Consider the following 21,693-nt stretch of genomic DNA (forward strand, 5'->3'; position numbering starts at 1 on the left):
TGTTACAATAAATGTGCGCTGTCTGTAGTTTACGCATAGGCGATTCTAGCCTCTTCTAGCAAGGGGTGCAAGACTGGGTTCCTCATGCACATACGCTTGCGCGCGTGCGAACATTTTCGGATTTTGTACGGTTTATCCTGTTGTTTTAATGGGTTTGTAAGGTTTATTTTTTACCTAATTGTAACACAATATAAACTGAGCCTTTTCTAGACACCATGAGCATATGTGTCCGAACACAGCTGAGGGCTAGTCATTGACATTTTTTTCATTTGAATTTTTTCGTTTCATTTGAAAGCTGGGAATCATAGCTACAAAATGATATATTGGTTGTGAAGATTGACCCAACAGTTTTGTAGATATGGCTTATAGTGTTCTCTTCACATTAATTAAAAAAAGTCTTATTTACATGCAGAGTTAAAGCTATACTGTGTAAGTTGCTCAACTAGTGGTCAGAGCTGTATAGCAAACCGCGTCCGCGTCTTTCGGACGTTTTTCGCCGCGGACCAGGCCTCTCACCACCGCGTCCGCCTGCAGCTCGCCGAGATCTATCTTTAGAGGGGTCCCTGGTTCCTGTGCGTTCAGGCATTCCGGAGAAACGGACTCCTTCACCCAAGTATATGCTGTTGTTATGTTGAGGCAAGCTACTTCCTGAGAAGTCAGCAAGATGCACTGTGATTGGCCGGCAGTGTATAACCCTCGCTGTGATTGGCCGGTAGTGTATGATGACGTAATTTTGCCGCGAAATCCGGTCCCCGGTCAGAATCATAGAAAACATATTTACAGAAGGCTTTAGGGGATGAAATTCACGGAGTGGGTGTACTAAAACTTTAGCGATTTAACAGTTAGGACAATTTTAAGATTTGTTTTATAAAAAAAGTTACATGGTATAATTTTATGCTCTGGCGTTTAAGTGAAATGTAGCCTGATATTTATGAAATGCTTTTGTGGCTTTATCACATTTTAGAGAAAAAAAAAAAGTAATTTCAGGGCTGGTCTAAAGCTGTGCTTTCCGAAATGACTGCCCCTCTGCTATGCTGGGTCACATATGTCTATGATTTATTTACTTATTTTTGCAACAACTTGTGTGTAAAATACATTTAAGAGAGAGGGCTTTAGGAGCAGTTCACCTCCAAATTTGCCACCAGAGCTCAATAACAGTCACTTTTTTGCACCCCCTGGCCGCACCCATAGACACCCTTAAAATCGCCTATGAGTTTACGTGTATCGAGGACCATCTGAACGATGACTTAAAACTGAGAGCGTGTCACAGACGACCCAAGAGTACTATTTTTGCTGTTTTTTTTTTACGTTTGAAGTGGAGTGTGTGTGTATGCGTTAAATGAATATTAAACCAATGAAAAGTATACTATACTAACAAAAAAAGTAGATAACTACGTTAGATTCCATTTCCTGAAAAGTAACAGTTTTTAGACATACAGTAATGTACAGCATAAGGTTTTTACCTGACAACATATTTGCTTTTCCTTATCTTGTTATCATAAGCCACACAATATTCCTAAGATTCTCCCTTTTAAAATGGCTTCTTTCAGAGAGAGACATCAGGATAAAATCAACTTTATAATCGACCTTTCTCTGCCCCAGTATCACATTCTCTGAAATGTCTCACTAAAAGTGTGAAAACCGCATTTTTTGCTATGCGGTCAGGTTTAGGCCTCAGGTTTAGGCTCAGGGAAGGGGACGCCCCTGGCATGCATAGTGCACCATGGGCCCCCTTGGAGGTGCGACAGGCCCAAGGCCTCGCAGGAAGACCATCCCTCTGGACGAAATAATAGTGTGTGTCTCATACCAAAACACCTTATCTTACATCGACTATAACAGGAATACTTATAAAACAGAAAACAATGTTTTAGTCTCAGTTACATACAACTCAGGCATGTCTTGCAGTTGAATAACGGTAGTGTCCTCTGCCCATATCGCAACAACATTGACTTAATACGATCCATTGAGGGATACAGTGGTGTTTTTATTTTGTTTTCTTTTCTTCATTAAATGTGTCTGTTCCTCCTCTCCATCTCCACCTCTCTAACACACACACACACACACACACACACACACACACACACACACACACACACACACACACACACACACACGCACACGCAGGTTTGAGAGTTTGGAGCCAGAGATGAACAGCCAGGCATCGCGCGTTGCCGTGGTGAACCAGGTTGCTAGGCAACTGATCCACAGTGGACATCCCAGCGAGGAGAAGATCAAAGCACAGCAAGACAAGCTCAACACCAGGTACACCAACAACAATACTACAATATTACAATACAACACCAGGTACACCAACAACAACACTACAATATTACAATACAACACCAGGTACACAGACAACAACAATACAATATTGTACCTTTCTTTACTAACACCACCAACAACAATACTTCATATTGTACCTTTTTTTACTAACTCCAGGTACACCAACAACAATACTTTAGAGAATTGTGACTAGGGGGTCTATGGGAGAGCAGGCTTTTTTAGAGCAGGGGCAAAGAGACATGAGATTCTCTTGCTTGGGGTATGGATAACTGAACAGACCAGATCATTGGCACTTTCCAGCTCCAAATAGGTGGACTGATATGTGGACTGTAGGTGATCGGATAGGGTTTTTGTGAGCCTGATAAAAAGTATACATTTATAGTATGGTTTCCATAGAAGTCAGTCTATTGTCTTTCACATATTCATATATATTTTATTTATTTATTCCTTTTTACTCCATCATGCGTTAAGTGATAAATGATGTAATTTAATTAAATTTAGTTTAGTTAATCTACCCAGCTGCACAGTCATTAAAATCATCGCAATCTTTACCAGCTGCAGAGTGGCTATAAAATACAAAAATGTAAGCATAGTAGCAGCATAATATTAATGAAATGTGTCTGTCTGTCTGTCTGTCTGTCTGTCTGTCTGTCTGTCTGTCTGTCTGTCTGTCTGTCTGTCTGTCTGTCTGTCTGTCTGTCTGTCTGTCTGTCTGTCTGTCTGTCTGTCTGTCTGTCTGTCTGTCTGTCTGTCTGTCTGTCTGTCTGTCTGTCTGTCCGTCCATCAGGTGGAGTCAGTTCAGAGACCTGGTGGACCAGAAGAAGGACTGTCTGAACTCTGCTCTGGGAGTCCAGAACTACTATCTGGAATGTAACGAGACCAAGTCCTGGATCAAGGAGAAGACCAAGGTACATCTTATGATGTGTAGTAGTCTACTGTAGAACAAGTGTCCAAATAAATTCCAAATATTATCAAATGATCTCGAGGCAACCCTGGACTGCCGTCACGGCACCCCAGGGTGCCCCGTCACCCACTTTGAAAACCCCTGGCCTAGACAATTCGCCCTCCTGGTCCCCAAACTGTGGAATAAACTCCCTGTCACACTTAAGACAACAGACTCACTCCCTAGCTTCCGCCGTGGCCTGACGACTCACCTCTTCAGACTCTACCTAGGCCCACAGCACTTACCGTAGCACTCGCCGACCCTCAATGACCATACATGAAAGATAAATGGCATTTTTAGGTATTTATAATGTTTTTACTGATTAGGTGCTTGGTCTACCTATGTTATTTTTCTAGATCAGTGGTAGGCAACCTTAGGCACGGGTGCCAACATTGGCACAGGGGAGGGTGATCACTGGCACACTGGCAGAAGTGTGAGAGTAAAGGATTTTTATTTTAAAATCAAATATTGTTTTAAACGTGGTCAATTAAATGAAGTCACCTAATTTACAGCAAATTACATCCTGCACATAATTCTACATTCATTAAACTTTGACTGGGGAGGGAGTCGGGGAGATAGATGAGTTAATGATCGCTATAACAATCAAAATATGTCAGAATTTGTATGGCGTGTCATTAAAGTTTATGTTGGCACACACATGGCACACTCACTATCTAGAAAATAAAAACATGGCACTTAATTTCAAAAAGGTTGCTGACCCCTGTTCTAGATTGATATTGCTATGCATTTGATGTATTAATATTACCTGCTTATGAATAAGGGCGTCTGCTAAATGCCTAAATTGTACTACACATTATAAGAGCAACCTCTTATAATGAGACCTTGAGCCTTGCTCAAATGAGAAGCGTACCTGAAGCCTAGCCGTAGAATCTGGAAATGAGTCCAGAACCGGTGGAATATGTTTCACAATTATGTTCAATTTAAATTCAAAGGAGCTTTATTGGCATGAGAAAACATACGTTTACATTGCCAAAGCAAGTATCACAAATACAATAAAAACAGTTGAAAATGGGGAACATATATACAGTTGGAGGGGATACAGCATTGTGTAAACTATATAAATGTGTAAACAATATCAATGCACATGGGATGCACGCATGGCTAATGATCCTGTGTGTGTGTCTGTGCGTTTGTCTGTGTGCACGCCGCTCCAGGTCATCGAGTCGACACAGGAGCTGGGCAACGACCTGGCGGGGGTGATGGCGCTGCAGAGGAAGCTGACGGGCATGGAGAGAGACCTGGCAGCCATCGAGGACAAGCTGGCGGACCTGGGCAAGGAGGCGGAGCGCCTGGCCTCGGAGCACCCGGAGCAGGCCGACGGCATCAAGGGACGCCTGGGAGAGATCACTGGAGTCTGGGACGAGATGAAGGTAAAACATCTCATCTCCACAGTTTAACCTTTTGTGGTTTTTGTTTCGTAAATTAACACCCTACTCAATCATCCTACAGCGTCACTCATAAGTAGCAGATCCACAAGATTTCAATTGGGCCTTTTGGCTTTCAGCTTTCAGGAAGTAACCAACACAGGGGAGACATATTTGCATATTATAACCACACCCGGTGGTCTATTAGAGTAATGTTAACTCCATAGACGCATACAAAACAGAAAAAGTACAAAACTATGGCACCACCTCTAAAATATGGAGATACCAAGAGTTCTTCCCAACTGCAATGCTTCTTTTTTCAAATATTAAGATTAAGTTTTTGCATTTTGTTCCTGTATAGTAAAGATGATTTTCAGCAGCTGATAAGACCAATTTAGCTGACTCAAGAAGGGTTATCACTCCAAAATATTATCTACAGATATAGAGCTTCTCAAAAATGCTAAGTAACCTTTGTCACCTTTCGGTATACCAACAAGTGTGCATCCCTGTAGATCCATGTGTTCTTGTCTGTTTCCTCAAGGACACTATGAAGAACCGTGAGGCGTCTCTGGGTGAAGCCAGCAAGCTGCAGCAATTCCTCCGCGAGCTGGACGACTTCCAGTCCTGGCTGTCCCGCACGCAGACCGCCATAGCCTCCGAGGACATGCCCAACACGCTGGCCGAGGCAGAGAAGGTCAGTGCTTTGGTTTATGATGGAACATACTGTATATCTGGTGTGATGATCCACAGGCGTGTTCGGACCATAGGTAGGCCTGTGGCTGTGACAATTATTACATAACAGTCCAATCGCAGTTATTTCGTCATAATCGTTTCCATGTTGAAAAACTTTCATATTTTCAAACCTTTTTAAAAATAGTGGAAATGGCAGATCTACAAGCTCACAACGCCTCAAGATGCGATGTGTTATGAGCTTGTAGATCGGCTATTTCCACTGTCAATGTTCTTTTTTAAGTGTCAGTAATTTCTTTGTATATTTAGGTTACCGTATGTGTCATATCTGCCATGTGCAACTTCAAAGCCTACAAGCTAAACAGAAATGTAATTGTCAACAACAAAAACACAATTAAATTGTTAATCGCAATGTAAAATCATGTAAAATGTCATAATCGTGACAGCCCTAAGCATAGGGAGTACCGTTCGCTCTTATGCCGTCCCTTTGACCTATCCTGGGATTGTTAGTGATATTTCTTGTTAAAGTTTAAGTTACTACAGTATGTAGATTGTTTGTTCAATAACAGGGGGTTTCCCCTGTTTCTCCAGCTCTTTGATAAACCGAAAATAGATTTTCAGGCAGGGTTGCCATCTTCAGCCAATCAGGCATTCACAGCTGCTGGTGCTGGTGCATGATCCGTGCACCATTGTGCACGTTAAAAAGGTAAAAGAAATTGTGGCAGTGAGAGACTTTAGTCGATTTTAATCTTGGCAGTAAGCAGGTTAAAGCTATACTGTGTAAGATGCTCAACTAGTGGTCAGTAGCCCTATAGCAAACCGCGGTCGCGTTCGCGTCTTTCGCCCGTTTTTCGTACCTTCACACCCCCGCGTCTGCCTCCACAACGCCGAGAGCTATCTTTAGAGGGGTCCCTGGTTCCTGTGCGTTCAGGCATTCCGGAGAAACGGACTACTTCACCCTGCCTGGTAGGCGAGATTACCTTTTGAGTAAAGAGACACACGGGCGACTACAAATATGGCGACCCCACTTCAAGATGCGCTGTGATTGGCCGGTAGTGTACCATGTGTGCATGATCGGCGATGTGATTGGGCAACGTATACACAACGTATACAGATGATGCAGATTACGTCATTTTGGCGCGAAATCCGGTCTACGGCCAGGATCATAGAAAACGTATAAAGAGAAGGCTTCAGAAGCTGAAAATAACGGAGTGGGGGTTCTAAAACTTTAGCGATTTAACAGTTAGGACAATTTTAAGATTTGTTTTATAAAAAAAGTTACATGGTACAACTTTAAATCATGGGAACTAGTGACTAACCGAAAAACCAACCTCTGGACTCTCTCTCTCTCTCTCTCTCTCTCTCTCTCTCTCAGCTGCTGACCCAGCACGAGAACATCAAGAACGAGATCCGCAACTACGAGGAGGACTACCAGAAGATGCGGGACATGGGCGAGCTGGTGACCCAGGACCAGACGGACGCCCAGTACATGTTCCTGCGGCAGAGGCTGCAGGCGCTGGACACCGGCTGGAACGAGCTGCACAAGATGTGGGAGAACCGCCAGAGCCTGCTGTCCCAGTCCCACGCCTACCAGCTGTTCCTCCGGGACACCAAGCAGGCCGAGGCCTTCCTCAACAACCAGGTAGAGAATATAATAACACATTACTATGTACTGTATATACAGTATACTGTACATGCTGTTCATACTAGGCCTTCCTCAACAACCAGGTATACTCACCTTATGGAGAATATAATAACACATTACTATGTACTGTAGTATATCAGGGTTCCCCAATAGGCGGCCCACGGGCCATTTGCGGCCCGCGGGGGGCTACTGTCATGCCCCCACCAACCCCAGTAAAAATGGTGGTATAAGAGCAGCAACAACACTAGTATATCGTCGTTGTCGGGTGGAAACCTCGTATCTCCAAATTTGTACGTTCTTTCGCAAAGTAAAGCCCTGCTTCATCATTCAAGGCCGTCTCACAAAAGTAGTGAAAACAGCAGATCTACAAGCACACAACGCCTCGCGGTGCGAGGCGTTGTGTGCTTGTAGATCGGCTGTTTTCACTAGTTTAAATGATTTTTAAAATGATAAATGCAAAACGAACGGTTTTGGACATACAAGATTTTCACCCGACAACGACGATATCTGAACTGTCGCTGGAGTAGCGGGAACGCCACTGTTGTCCCCCTGCAATGCTGTGGCCCTCGGCTTGGTACCCTAGACATAATTCGGCCTGTGGGGAAAACTAATTGGGGAACCCTGCAGTATACTGTACATGCTGTTCATACTAGGCCTTCCTCAACAACCAGGTATATATACACAGACTATACACAGAATATAATAACACGTTCTATACACTGTACTGCAGGGACTTGCAGAGGATGTTTGAGGGGCAGAGGCTGAAATGTCCTAAAAGGGCTCTTTTGACAAAGAATGCAAAAATAGCAGATCTACAAGCTCTCAACGAGTCGTGCTGTGACGCGGTGAGAGCTTGTAGATCAGCTATTTTCGGTGTGCGGTCTACGACGCGGATTTCTAGATGGAGGACACATTCTTTCAACATAAAATGTTGCATTCAAGTTCAGGAAAGACAAGTATACTGCTGTAGGACATGGAAATAGGGGCATTTTCATTTCTTTTTCCATAGTAAAAGCATGCATTCATGGTCTGGAGAGGGCACTTTCTTTACAGCAGGGTAAAAGGGCGGGGCTCAAGCCCCCTGTCTATGTGTGCACGTGCCTGTATATACAGTATACATGCAGTTCATATGAGGCCTTCCTCAACTAGCCTGATACTTCAGTCCGCACATCACCACCCCCTGTTGGTGGGTGTTGTGTAGTGTGGACTGAACCCGGAGATATTTTATTTTATTTCAAGTGCGCCTGAAGAGCGGGCGCATTGAATGGGCCAATCAGGGCTGTAGACTTGAGGCACGTGGTATGCTGGTCCGGTCCCAGCCCCCTCCCTTCGGAGCTGTTCTGCCCATGTGAGATTCCGTAGTGGACTCTGATTGGTGCTCTTCTGCCCACGTGAGCCGCTAGTGGACTCTGATTGGTCCGTGAAAACTGTCATGGCGGAGTCAGACTCGACTCGAATTCTTTTAATAAACAATACAATAGTGCCGTTTCATTACGTTTTAATACCATTTTGCACTAACGTAAACATGCAGTCATATAATATGTTATGAGAAATAACGTATTTTTGCAATGTCACGCCGCGTCGCCGTCGGCGACACACAGGGCTGTGTGTGTGTATGTGTGTGTGTGTGTAACGTCAATAGGCTTTACCCCGCCCCCGCTGAAGTAGAATCTCCGTCCCCAGGCTCAGACTCAATCCCAAAACGAAGTGTGTGATTGAGTCTGGCGCTTGCAGTCAGGCTATTCCTCAACAACCAGGTACACAGTCGACACACACCTATAGAATATAAGAATACCAGAACGGTCGCCCCAAAACACAGTCGCCTCGGGCGTAAATCCAGACTATATGATAGATAGAAGCATTTGAAAATACTTCTTGACCCACACAGACACATCCTTGTCCTGTCTCTCGAGCTGTAGGAGTACATCTTCACCCACAAAGAGATGTCCTTGTCTTTCATGTCTCTGTGTCTTTAGGAGTACGTCCTGAACCATACAGACATGTCTCTGTCTCTCTCTTTTAGGGGTATGTCCTAGTCCAGGGTTCCCCAATAGGCGGCCCGCAGGCCATTTGCGGCCCGCGGGGGGCTACTGTCTGGCCCACACCAACCCCAGTAATAATGGTGGTATAAGAGCAGCAACAACACTAGTATATCATCGTTGTCGGGTGGAAATCTCGTATCTCCAAATTTGTACGTTCTTTCGCAAATCATACAAGGCTGTCGCACAAAAGTAGTGAAAACAGCAGATCTTCAAGCACACAACGCCTCGCACCGCGAGGCGTTGTGTGCTTGTAGATCGGCTGTTTTCACTAGTTTAAATCATTTTTAAAATGATAAATTCAAAACGAACGGTTTTGGACATACAAGATTTTCACCCGACTGTCGCTGGAGTAGTGGGAACGCCACTGTCGCCACCCTGCAATGTTGTGGCCCTCGGCTTGGTACCCTAGACATAATTCGGCCCTTGGGGAAAACTAATTGGGGAACCCTGTCCTAGTCCATACAGAGATGTCCTTGTCCTTCATATCATGTCTCTCTCTCTTTTAGGAGTATGTCCTGGCCCATAGAGAGATGTCCTTGTCCTTCATATCATGTCTCTCTCTCTTTTAGGAGTATGTCCTAGTCCATACAGAGATGTCCTTGTCCTTCATATCATGTCTCTCTCTCTTTTAGGAGTATGTCCTGGTCCATACAGAGATGTCCTTGTCCTTCATATCATGTCTCTCTCTCTTTTAGGAGTATGTCCTAGTCCATACAGAGATGTCCTTGTCCTTCATATCATGTCTCTCTCTCTTTTAGGAGTATGTCCTAGTCCATACAGAGATGTCCTTGTCCTTCATATCATGTCTCTCTCTCTTTTAGGAGTATGTCCTAGTCCATACAGAGATGTCCTTGTCCTTCATATCATGTCTCTCTCTCTTTTAGGAGTATGTCCTGGCCCATACAGAGATGTCCTTGTCCTTCATATCATGTCTCTCTCTCTTTTAGGAGTATGTCCTGGCCCATACAGAGATGTCCTTGTCCTTCATATCATGTCTCTCTCTCTTTTAGGAGTATGTCCTGGCCCATACAGAGATGTCCTTGTCCTTCATATCATGTGTCTCTCTCTCTCTTTTAGGAGTATGTCCTGGCCCATACAGAGATGTCCTTGTCCTTCATATCATGTCTCTCTCTCTTTTAGGAGTATGTCCTGGCCCATACAGAGATGTCCTTGTCCTTCATATCATGTCTCTCTCTCTTTTAGGAGTATGTCCTGGCCCATACAGAGATGTCCTTGTCCTTCATATCATGTCTGTCTCTCTCTCTTAGGAGTATGTCCTGGCCCATACAGAGATGTCCTTGTCCTTCATATCATGTCTCTCTCTCTTTTAGGAGTATGTCCTGGCCCATACAGAGATGTCCTTGTCCTTCATATCATGTCTGTCTCTCTCTCTTAGGAGTATGTCCTAGTCCATACAGAGATGTCCTTGTCCTTCATATCATGTCTCTCTCTCTTTTAGGAGTATGTCCTGGCCCATACAGAGATGTCCTTGTCCTTCATATCATGTCTGTCTCTCTCTCTTAGGAGTATGTCCTGGTCCATACAGAGATGTCCTTGTCCTTCATATCATGTCTCTCTCTCTTTTAGGAGTATGTCCTGGCCCATACAGAGATGTCCTTGTCCTTCATATCATGTCTGTCTCTCTCTCTTAGGAGTATGTCCTGGCCCATACAGAGATGGCCACCACCCTGGAGGGTGCCGAGGCAGCCATCAAAAAGCAGGAGGACTTCATGACCTCCATGGACGCCAACGAGGAGAAGATCAACGCCGTGGTCGACGCCGGCCGCCGCCTGGTGGCTGACGGCAACATCAACGCAGACCGCATCCAGGAGAAAGCAGACTCCATTGACCAGAGGTAAGAGGAAGTACTGTAGACTCCATTAAGAGGAAGCAGACTCCATTGACCAGATGTACTAGAAAGTAGACGCCCCCCTTTCTGGACTATTATGAGTTGGAACTGTTTGTTCTAAGTAGGGTTTTAACCAGTAACGAATACGATCCATCAAATAATTGATTATTTGGTTGATGCAAGATATATCGGTTAAAGGGGAAATTTGTTTACGTTTAATTTTTTAACAACTTTAACAACTGGGTGTGAAACCTTTTGGAATTGGTCCATTCGTTCACTTTTGGATGGGGAAAGTCGAATGGACCCCAGAAGAGAAGATTTGTGTTGTAAACAAATACAAAATTATTACTCAAAATAGCAGATCTACAAGCTTGCAGCGTGGTACGGAGTGACACACTGTGAGCTTATAGATCTGCTATTTTTGAATAGGCAACATATAAATGGACAAAGTGTTTAAAATGATCCTGATGCTGTATTAACACATTTAGCTGAGGACCGCCCTGAGGTCTGTAACTCTGAGAGAACAAATAAAACGTTTGAGAACCACAAGTACTAGTGTATCATAGTAAATCAGTGTCATTCGTATATATATATATATATATATATATATATATATATATATTCTAAAGAAAACGTGGAAACTTGACATTCAGTAACTGAGTCTTATGATCAAAATAAGAACATGGTAATGGTGTGTAAAACCATGACCCCTGATGATAATGAGTCCCTGTGTGTTCCCTCAGACGTCAGAAGAACAGAGCAGCAGCCAACGACCTCCTGACCAAACTGAAGGACAACAGAGATCTGCAGAGGTTCCTACAGGACTGCCAGGAGGTACAAACACTGACACATCACTCATTCAGCACTTGGGCTCTAGCATCCCTATTGGGGGGGGATACATTTGCCAAAAATAGACGATCTACAGCATACATGGGCAACTGGCGGCCCACCTTCACTTAATGCGGCCCACAGGTTAATACCAGAATACTGATATATTATTGATTTCAGCTGTTAAAATTACAACCATGATCTGCTTTAATTACGTCAGTCTATATTAGTAGTTTAACTCATTCTGTGCCAATGACTGCTTATGACGTTTTTTTTCCAATAGCCCTGTGTGCCAATGACGGCTTATGACGGTTTTTGTGTTTTTTACATAGAAAAAAAAAATCATTTTTTTTTTTTTTTTCTAAAGATGTCAAAATGACCTGAGATCAGAGAGATGCTTTTCTCTGTTTGTGTGTTCGCTCCCTCGTTTAGCTGATTGAGAAAATGTGTGTTCATGTGTGTCCATTCTAGTGGATGGACACTTTTTTTCATTCAAACAGCTCTATCTCTGGAACCATTTGTCCGATTGCCAAAATTCTTTTTGCCACTGAATCACAACAACTGTGTCTGTTTCTGTGGGGAAAAATTATTAAAAAAAATCTTTTTTTTCATTGCATAGTAAAGAAAAACATACAAAATCTCGGCACAGCTACCTTGGAGCCATTTTGGCATCTGGCACAGAATGAGTTAATGACTAGTATAGTAGTATTAAAATGTATTTTTTTATGTCCATTGTTTTTGTATTTAGGTTCATAAAGTTGAGTGAGTATATAACAAAATGCATTTGAAATTAAATCAAAATGTTCCATTTCAGGATTCCAATTAAAAAATAACAAAAAATAATTCAGGATTCCAATTCAAAAGAAGCAAAAATAGCCGATTTACAAGCTCAAAACTGCGATGCGTTTTGAGCTTCTGATCGTTGTTGTTTGAGCTTCTGATCGTTGTTGTGTAAACTTTGCCCAAGTCTAAAGGGTTTAAGAGGTTAAGAAAGATATGAAGACATTCTGTCTTGAAGTGAATACAGTATTTAAAGGGTATTTGTTTGTATGTGCGTGTGCTTGCAGCTGTCTCTGTGGATCAACGAGAAGATGCTGACGGCTCAGGACATGTCCTACGACGAGGCCAGGAACCTCCACAGCAAGTGGCTGAAACACCAGGCCTTCATGGCTGAGCTGCAGAGCAACAAGGAGTGGCTGGACAAGATAGAGCAGGTATTTCATACATTAAATGAACTTACATTAAATGACTGCATTAGAGAGGATCAGCCCAGCTTAGAAGGTTTGGGGATAAAGCAAGAAAGGTGAGGGAAGGATTGGGGTGCTGAAGATGGAGCTTCCGGGTAAGAGGAGAAGAGGAAGGCCAAAGATGAGGTTTACGGAGGCAGTGAGAGACGACATGCAGGTGGCTGGAGTCACTGAGGAAGACGTAGAAAACACCACCAGATTCCCATCAGGAAACCCCTAATCGGAACGCACTCAATCTCCAATGATCCTTTGGGAGATGACGTCATCAGGAAGTGGTTTCAATGTAGTCTCGCGTAGCCAGACAACCATTCCACAATCTCCGAATGCTATATAGAGTCTGGAACGACAGCTCCTGAACGGCGAGTATCGGAAGTAGCCACTGCTGCACTGAACTGTAGTCCCATTGGAAACATAACAGAAGCAGATAGTCAGTCGAGCGGCATATTCTTGTTATGGGTGTATAGTTTAAGAAAACATTTGAAAACATAATGGAAGTAAGACCAATAACACCAGAGAAAGCGGAAATAATGCCCCCAAAAATATTGAAAGGAGACAACGCTTCCAGTAGGACATGTTATTGCTACTGCACCAAGGGAGCAGGTGCGTCACATCCGCTTTATCTCGCACTCATCGTTATCATTTCCGTCTCCCAGACTGTATGCCGGGAGCATTTGCAAATCACGTTAGGCAACATTCTGGCCACATGAAACTAGCAATGCAATCCTCAGCCGTAAAATGGCAGATCGCGTCGATCGTCGAGAAGCACTTTTTTCACCGGCCCATATCTATGCGACGTACAGTTACTTTACTTTACTTTATTTGTTTATTTAGACAGGACAGTACCAGTTCATGGACACAGAGATAATGACATATTGCATAATACAACATACAAAGATCTTAGTGTAAACCAGCTGGAGTTAGCTTAAAGCTAAATTTCATCCGTTGTCCTCAGGACATAAAACAAGAAACAAAACAAGACTAACAAAAACAAGAACAGAACAGAACAGGGCAAACAACAACACAACAAAAACAAGGTGCTTGGCGCAACCGCTTGCCTGGTGCGACAAGGTGCCTAGTGCCAGAAGTAAGTTAAAAACCACGCGGAGAGACTAACCTGGCAGAGTAGTTCTCAGTTGCGGTGACATTTTTTTTTAACCTCTCTCTTCCCCCCTCCCTCCAGGACGGCCTGGCCCTGGTGCAGGAGAAACCCGACACGGAGCCCATGGTGCAGGAGAAGCTGGGCTCTCTGCAGACCATGTGGGAGGAGCTGGAGAGCTCCACCCAGACCAAGGCCAAGTGTCTGTTTGACGCCAACAAGGCGGAGCTGTTCACGCAGAGCTGCGCCGACCTGGACAAGTGGCTGGGCGGCCTGGAGGGTCAGCTGATCTCCGACGACTACGGCAAGGACCTGACCTCCGTCAACATCCTGCTGAAGAAGCAACAGGTGAGGAGAGCTCACGGGATTGGCCCGTCGGGCTGTCAGTCACATTGATAATGGTTGGTTTGTTTGTAGTACTATAACTATTCGAAAATGATTTAGGCTGATGTTAGGACATTTAGAGGTTAGGTTTAGGTGTTCAAATTAGAGTTAGAACTGATTCATAGTTAGTTGTGCGCTGGTATCATGCACCCGAAAATAGCCGATATGTATGCTATTTTTCGGTTCTAATTAAAGAGAAATAGACATTTTTCTGTAAGAGAAAAATACCTGAATGTAGATATTCAGCTTTAGAGTTATGGATACCCCCGACACATCCAGGTTTGTTAATAGTCTGGGGTTTGTCAAATCTAGTCCAATCACATTTTAGCAGGTGAGATAACTCGAGCTATTGTTATAAAGTACCTTACTGCCATCCAGTGGCTCTTCCTTTAACTGCAGTTGTTTTGTAAAGAAACAGTGCAGGTGCCATTAAGTTTCATCACAAGGTCACAGGTTTAATTTTTGTTCATTTTGATCGCTGGGTTGTTGTTTTTTTAGTGTTGGCTGCTGGGTTTAGTGGTCAGATGGGTGGGCCTGGGTCCATAAAGGGTTAAGAACCACAGACTACACCAGTCAGGTCTGAATTTAAAAACAGAGTTTCCACCATGTGGAAAAGCCTGGATACGCAAAGGTCAAAAGGGTACTTTTGACCACCCTGTGTACAGCAGGAAGTGAGCGTCAACTTCCTGTCAGCAGTGCCATGTTTCGATATGACAACAGTCTCTGTTCCTTAAACGATCAGAGTGACTCTCACTGTGGCACATGATAACCCAGCACACAGGTAGACTACTTATTATTAACATTAGTCATTCATAATTCCTTGATATTCATTTGTATCTGTGTTATGGATGGAAAGTATTAGTCGATTTACTGGTAGATTGAAACTAGCTGTGTATAGGTTGATGGATTCATGCAGTAAATACATTATTGATAATTGTTAACTCGTAGATAATTTGGTTCGTTATTATACATCATTCATTGGTATGTTCAGTAATTCAGTACCAATACATTGTTGATTGATATGTAAAGTAATAAGAGTAACAATACATTACAGCCAGCGGTCTACTGTATGTAGACTTCATATAATTCACTCAGACCAAATCATTCGGACAGAGACAGACACACGCGCACGCACAGCCACACACACCGTGTAGTCCCCATTTGCCTTGATGTGGTGGACTCTGTGTGTGACTGAGATAGAGACAGCTCATTTCCAGTGTTTGATATGTAAAAGGGGAGGAGAGGAGAGAGAAGCAGAGAGAGACCAATAGAAAGAGGAGAAATAAATGGAGAGAGTGGGAGAGAGAGAGTGAGCGCATGTCGTCTCAGATTAGCAGACCGTTGAAGCATCAGAGCGAACGCTGTTAGCTCCTTTTCCCCCTCATCTGTCCTCTTCTCTTCTCTTCTCTTCTCTTCTCTTCTCTTCTCTTCTCTTCTCTTGGTAACGGTCGTCCTCTCCTCTCCTCCTGCAGATGTTGGAGAGCCAGGTGGAGGTGCGTCAGAAGGAGGTGGAGGAGCTCACCACGCAGGCCCAGTCTCTCCGCCAGGAGGGGAAGGCCTCGGAGGAGGTGGACGGCCAGAGGCACGGCGTGGAGACCAAGTTCACCTCCCTGCAGGACCCGCTGAAGAGGAGGCGCGACGCCCTGATGGCCTCCCGGGAGATCCACCAGTTCAACAGAGACGTGGAGGACGAGATCGTAAGATTGATTCAATGCTTTATTAACAACGATTGTGAACAGTTATGCTAAAAGGGCTTGTTTCCATTGTACTACATTCATCAAGGTTTATTAAGACCTACACTACATTTCATCACTGATTACCTGTGGTGGAAGAAGTACTCTTGATATATTTTTTATATTTGCTTGATCTGATATTAAATATGTGATATACTGTACAGTACATGATGATGAAAATGCATGTCCTGTTTAGCTGGAGAGACTGGGAGACCCTTGTTACTGAACAAACACAATATAGAGATATTTAACACTCTTACTGAACAAACACTCTATAGCAATGAGTACTGTCACAATAGAGAGCTATTTAACACTTATTTTATCAAACAAAATCATTTACTATACCTTTTAACCCTGCAAGACCAAATTCATTTCCACTTTTGTCTCTGTGGGGGGTATTTATATGCAAATATCCTGGCCAATGGCATTGTAATACTAAATAATAGGATCCAATGTTGAGGTGAAAAAAGAACAGGAAAACGTTTATTTTTTATAAAAATTATCGAATATAAATGTAGCCAAAAAGCTACAGTGGGTCTTGCAGGGTTAAGTGCATTACTTATTAAATAGAACTAGAAGCTGGGCCGCCCGAGCGTCTAGTCGGCGACCTGGCCAACTCGGAACAATGTAAATAGGGAATGAATGCCCCGCCCTTTAATGCAAACCCCATTATACCTGTTTTCATAGGACCCGTTTTGACCATCTGTCTGCCTGTGTCCATTTATGCCCATATATGGAGATATCTGTATCTGTCTGTCGGCGTCCTAACCCTAACCCTAACCCTAACCCTAACCCTAACCCTAACCCTAACCCTAACCCTAACCCTGGGTCCATTTTATGCCCATATATGGAGATATCTGTCTATCTGCGTCCATTTTATGCCCATATATGGAGTATCTGTCTGTGCCTCCAACTGTGTTGCAGACACAGTGCCGGTTCCCCCTTTAATGCAAACCTCATTATACCTGTTGTCATAGGACCCGTTTTGAACATCTGTTTGCCTGTGTCCATTTATGCCCATATATGGAGATATCTGTATCTGTTTGTCTGCGTCCATTTTATGCCCATATATGGAGATCTTTGACCATCTGTTTGCCTCTGTCCATTTATGTCCATATATGGAGATATCTGTATCTGTCTGTCTGCAATCCATTTTATGCCCATATTTTTATGCCCATATATGGAGATATCTGTATCTGTCTGTCTGCGTCCATTTTATGCCCATATATGGAGATCTTTGACCATCTGTTTGCCTCTGTCCATTTATGTCCATATATGGAGATATCTGTATCTGTCTGTCTGCAATCCATTTTATGCCCATATATGGGGGCATTCATTTTATGCCCATATATGGAGAACGCGCGTGCCCGTGGGACGAACGGTTCTCGAGATACGCGGATTACATACATACATACACACTCACAGAGATTTTTTGTTGACTCATGTGGCGTACGTGATGTCAGAGCCTTTTATGAAGTGATGTCACAATGAGTCAGAGCTTTCGCCGATTTCCTCCGGAACAGCCTGATGTCAACAATCAACCCCGCATAAGGAGATTCCGAACGTTTCGCGCCGGTTCGAGATCACTGCAGTTATAGTTCTGGGTCCATTTTATGCCCATATATGGAGATATCTGTCTATCTGCGTCCATTTTATGCCCATATATGGAGTATCTGTCTGTGCCTCCAACTGTGTTGCAGACACAGTGCCGGTTCCCCCTTTAATGCAAACCTCATTATACCTGTTGTCATAGGACCCGTTTTGAACATCTGTTTGCCTGTGTCCATTTATGCCCATATATGGAGATATCTGTATCTGTCTGTCTGCGTCCATTTTATGCCCATATATGGAGATCTTTGACCATCTGTTTGCCTCTGTCCATTTATGTCCATATATGGAGATATCTGTCTGTCTGCAATCCATTTTATGCCCATATTTTTATGCCCATATATGGAGATATCTGTATCTGTCTGTCTGCGTCCATTTTATGCCCATATATGGAGATCTTTGACCATCTGTTTGCCTCTGTCCATTTATGTCCATATATGGAGATATCTGTATCTGTCTGTCTGCAATCCATTTTATGCCCATATATGGGGGCATTCATTTTATGCCCATATATGGAGAACGCGCGTGCCCGTGGGACGAACGGTTCTCGAGATACGCGGATTACATACATACATACACACTCACAGAGATTTTTTGTTGACTCATGTGGCGTACATGATGTCAGAGCCTTTTATGAAGTGATGTCACAATGAGTCAGAGCTTTCGCCGATTTCCTCCGGAACAGCCTGATGTCAACAATCAACCCCGCATAAGGAGATTCCGAACGTTTCGCGCCGGTTCGGGAAAACCGCGCGTCGGGTCGGGTCGAGACCCGGCACTGCACTCCGTGCCGCGGCGGGGAACGCGCGTGCCGAATCTGAAGCCGGTGGGACGAACGGTTCTCGAGATACGCGGATTACATACACGCAGACAGACAGACAGACAGACACGCAGAGACTTCTCGCATTTATAGATAGATTAATCCATAAATAGAATTAATCCATCATACCTTTGTCTGTCATACTTCTTTACCATTGACACGCTGTCATTCTGTGTGTGTGCAGCTGTGGGTTGAGGAGAGGATGGCTCAGGCCACATCTACAGACCATGGACACAACCTGCAGACAGTCCAACTACTGATCAAGAAAAACCAGGTAACATGTTGTACACACTCACAAAACCAGAGGTTGCGCTAGGATTTCACACTGCCGGGTCACAATGTCCGGTATGATTTAAGCATCTGATAAGAAATAACGCTAATCGTTTTAATGTGTTTTAATGACAAGCTGGCGGGGATTAATATGCTAATTTGGTCAAACAGCTTCATCTTGCACAAATAGATTAATTAGCTACAGTACATTGTGTGCACGGTGCCGACAATAATGCATCATCACATTGTCTTCAGAATAACGATCAATCCTTCCTTGACATGATAAAGTTTGAGAACCACTCACATAGAAACCTTAGAAGGATTTAGAAGAAGGATTTATAGAATCGGGTCAAAACTATTCAAAGACTTGCACAAATTGTACGATTTAAAAAAAATAGCAGATCTACAAGCTCGCAGAAGATCTGCTATTTTTTAATAGTTAAAGCATAAAATAATGGTTTAAGTCATATTGCGTAACAATGCGTTCCCGGTCAACCCCCCCTGTGTGCCCTGTGTGCCCCCCCAGACCCTGCAGAAGGAGATCCAGGGCCACCAGCCTCGCTATGACGACATCTTCCAGCGCAGCCAGACGGTGCTGCGGACCCCCGCCAGCCCCAGCTCGCAGCTGATTGGCCAGCGGCTGGAGGAGCTGGCGTCGCTCTGGCGCCAGATGGGCGAGGAGGCGGAGAAGCGCCACGCCCGCCTGCACTCGGCCCACGAGGCCCAGCAGTACTACTTCGACGCCGCCGAGGCGGAGGCCTGGATGAGCGAACAGGAGCTCTACATGATGTCAGAGGAGAAGGCCAAGGTAGCGCACGCACGCACACACACACACACACACACACACACACACACACACACACACACACACACACACACACACACACAGGCCTGTCACCATTATTACATAATCATCTCTATGCAATTAGTAGACATAATCGCAATTATTTTATCATAATCGTCATAATTCTTTCCATGTTGAAAAATGTTCATCTATTTTCAAACATTTTCAAGAAATGGAAATGAAAATATATCTATTTACCACTATAAATGTTTTTTTTCCCTTCCTTTTTTTAAGTATAAATTACAATTACAATTTACAATTTAGGCATTTAGCAGACGCTTTTAATCCAAAGCGACTTACAATGAGCAGGTACTACATCAATATAATAAGCAAGATAATATGTCAGTACATCAACAACAATACAACAAATGCATAGGAATATCACTCTATAGACCATGCACCTAATCAGTAAAAAAACACTTTTCTAAAACCTAAAAATGCTATCTATCTTTCATGTATGGTCATCAAGGGAAGTGGAGTGTTAGAGTAGTGCTATGGGATTAGGTGGAGTCTGAAGAGGTGAGTCTTCAGTCCACGACGGAAACTAGGGAGTGAGTCTGTAGTTTTAAGTGCGACAGGTTGTCAACCGTGGAAATATTTTCAGGCCGATTAATCAGTAATTTCTTTGTATATTGAGGTTGTGTGTCATATCTGCGATATGTGCAACTTCAAAGCCTACAAGCCAAACGGAAATGTAATTGTCAATGACAAAAAAACACAATTAAGTCGTTAATCGCAATTATTTGAGTGACAATTAATCGTCATGTAAAATTTCATAATTGTGACAGCCTGCGGCCTGCCCTACACACACACTCAAAGGGTGCAACATCATACAAATACATTTAATTGATTATTTAGAAAAAAGAAGAAAAAAACATTTATTTTGGGGGGGAAATAGCATCCCCCTCCACCTCTGTTTCCTTCCTTTTTGACATAAGCGACACTGTTTTGTGAAAATAGCCCCATCTACAAGCTCGCCTATCTTCGCTGTTTTTGTGCAACACCGACAAAGTGTAAAACATGGCTCAAGTGGTTAATCTGACTGAATCGATTGATATATTCAGATCATTTTTTTTTTTTTTTTTTTACATAAAACAACACTCAAGCCTGCACATCCACTCACTAAAATACCAGGTGCTGGGCAGAGCCCAAAAGCAATTAAGCCGGCACACTGGATCATGGGCCGAAGTTTAAAGTGTATTTGTTCCCACTAAGGGGACGTGACGCTCGAGACGTCACGTCATCTTGGTGGAAACCACCAACTCTGGAGCATGACACAGTGTGCAGGATTAATATTGATAATTTCTGCAAGAATATTTGATGTAAAATATCTCTCTCTGCGTCTCTCTCTCTCTCTCTCTCTCTCTCTCTCTCTCTCTCTCTCTCTCTCTCTCTCTCTCTCTCTCTCTCTCTCCTCTCTCTCTCCCCCTCTCAGGATGAGCAGAGTTCGGTGGCCATGCTGAAGAAGCACCAGATCTTGGAGCAGGCGGTGGAGGACTACGCAGAGACCGTCCACCAGCTGTCCCAGACCAGCAGAGGACTGGTGTCTGCCGAGCACCCCGAGAGGTGCACCTTCTGCTCTGCTTACACATTAACTACCACTTAACCTTTCTAGTCTTAAAGGGGAAGACCACCAGAGAGGGAGAGGGTTTGTATTGTAAAGTACAATGGTGTGATGTCATCAAGTTGTACTTTACAATACAAACCCCAAAATCAATCCTCCAGTTCTAGGCAACACAGAAGAGGGGGAACTTTTTTTCTATTTCCACACAACTCCTCTAAGGTATATTAATGACATAGTTCAATATTGAAAATGGGTGGTCTTCCCCTTTAAAGACACCCAGAGAGTTGCGTTTTTCGGGCCGAATATCGGAGTAAATTTCGGAGCACGCAAATAAAAAAATCAACCTCACGTTGTGTCAGTCACGTTTGCACACTGTCGCCCATTTCGCGCACCACTCAGTCCCTTGCTCTCTCTATCTCCCTCTCTCTCCTTGTCCTGAAAAACGCGTTTCGCAACGAAAAA

At 43.7% G+C, this 21,693-nt stretch overlaps 1 protein-coding gene across 2 annotated transcripts in view; it reads left to right on the forward strand.

Moving 5' to 3' along the window:
* Window positions 1-21,693, forward strand: part of sptbn1 (spectrin, beta, non-erythrocytic 1) — a 182,269-nt gene that overhangs the window by 129,591 nt on the left and 30,985 nt on the right. For both annotated transcript variants that reach the window (XM_080741157.1, XM_080741156.1), the window contains 13 exons: window positions 2,125-2,262; window positions 3,071-3,191; window positions 4,402-4,617; window positions 5,153-5,305; window positions 6,677-6,943; window positions 10,641-10,843; window positions 11,581-11,671; window positions 12,733-12,879; window positions 14,093-14,356; window positions 15,865-16,089; window positions 18,738-18,827; window positions 19,350-19,631; window positions 21,103-21,233. In XM_080741157.1, the coding sequence (XP_080597283.1) occupies window positions 2,125-2,262; window positions 3,071-3,191; window positions 4,402-4,617; window positions 5,153-5,305; window positions 6,677-6,943; window positions 10,641-10,843; window positions 11,581-11,671; window positions 12,733-12,879; window positions 14,093-14,356; window positions 15,865-16,089; window positions 18,738-18,827; window positions 19,350-19,631; window positions 21,103-21,233 (2,328 nt within the window). The remainder of the gene's footprint in view (window positions 1-2,124; window positions 2,263-3,070; window positions 3,192-4,401; window positions 4,618-5,152; window positions 5,306-6,676; window positions 6,944-10,640; window positions 10,844-11,580; window positions 11,672-12,732; window positions 12,880-14,092; window positions 14,357-15,864; window positions 16,090-18,737; window positions 18,828-19,349; window positions 19,632-21,102; window positions 21,234-21,693) is intronic.

The sequence above is a fragment of the Nannobrachium achirus genome (genome assembly GCF_963921795.1).
Source record: "Nannobrachium achirus genome assembly, chromosome: 13".
Lineage (NCBI taxonomy): Eukaryota > Metazoa > Chordata > Actinopteri > Myctophiformes > Myctophidae > Nannobrachium > Nannobrachium achirus.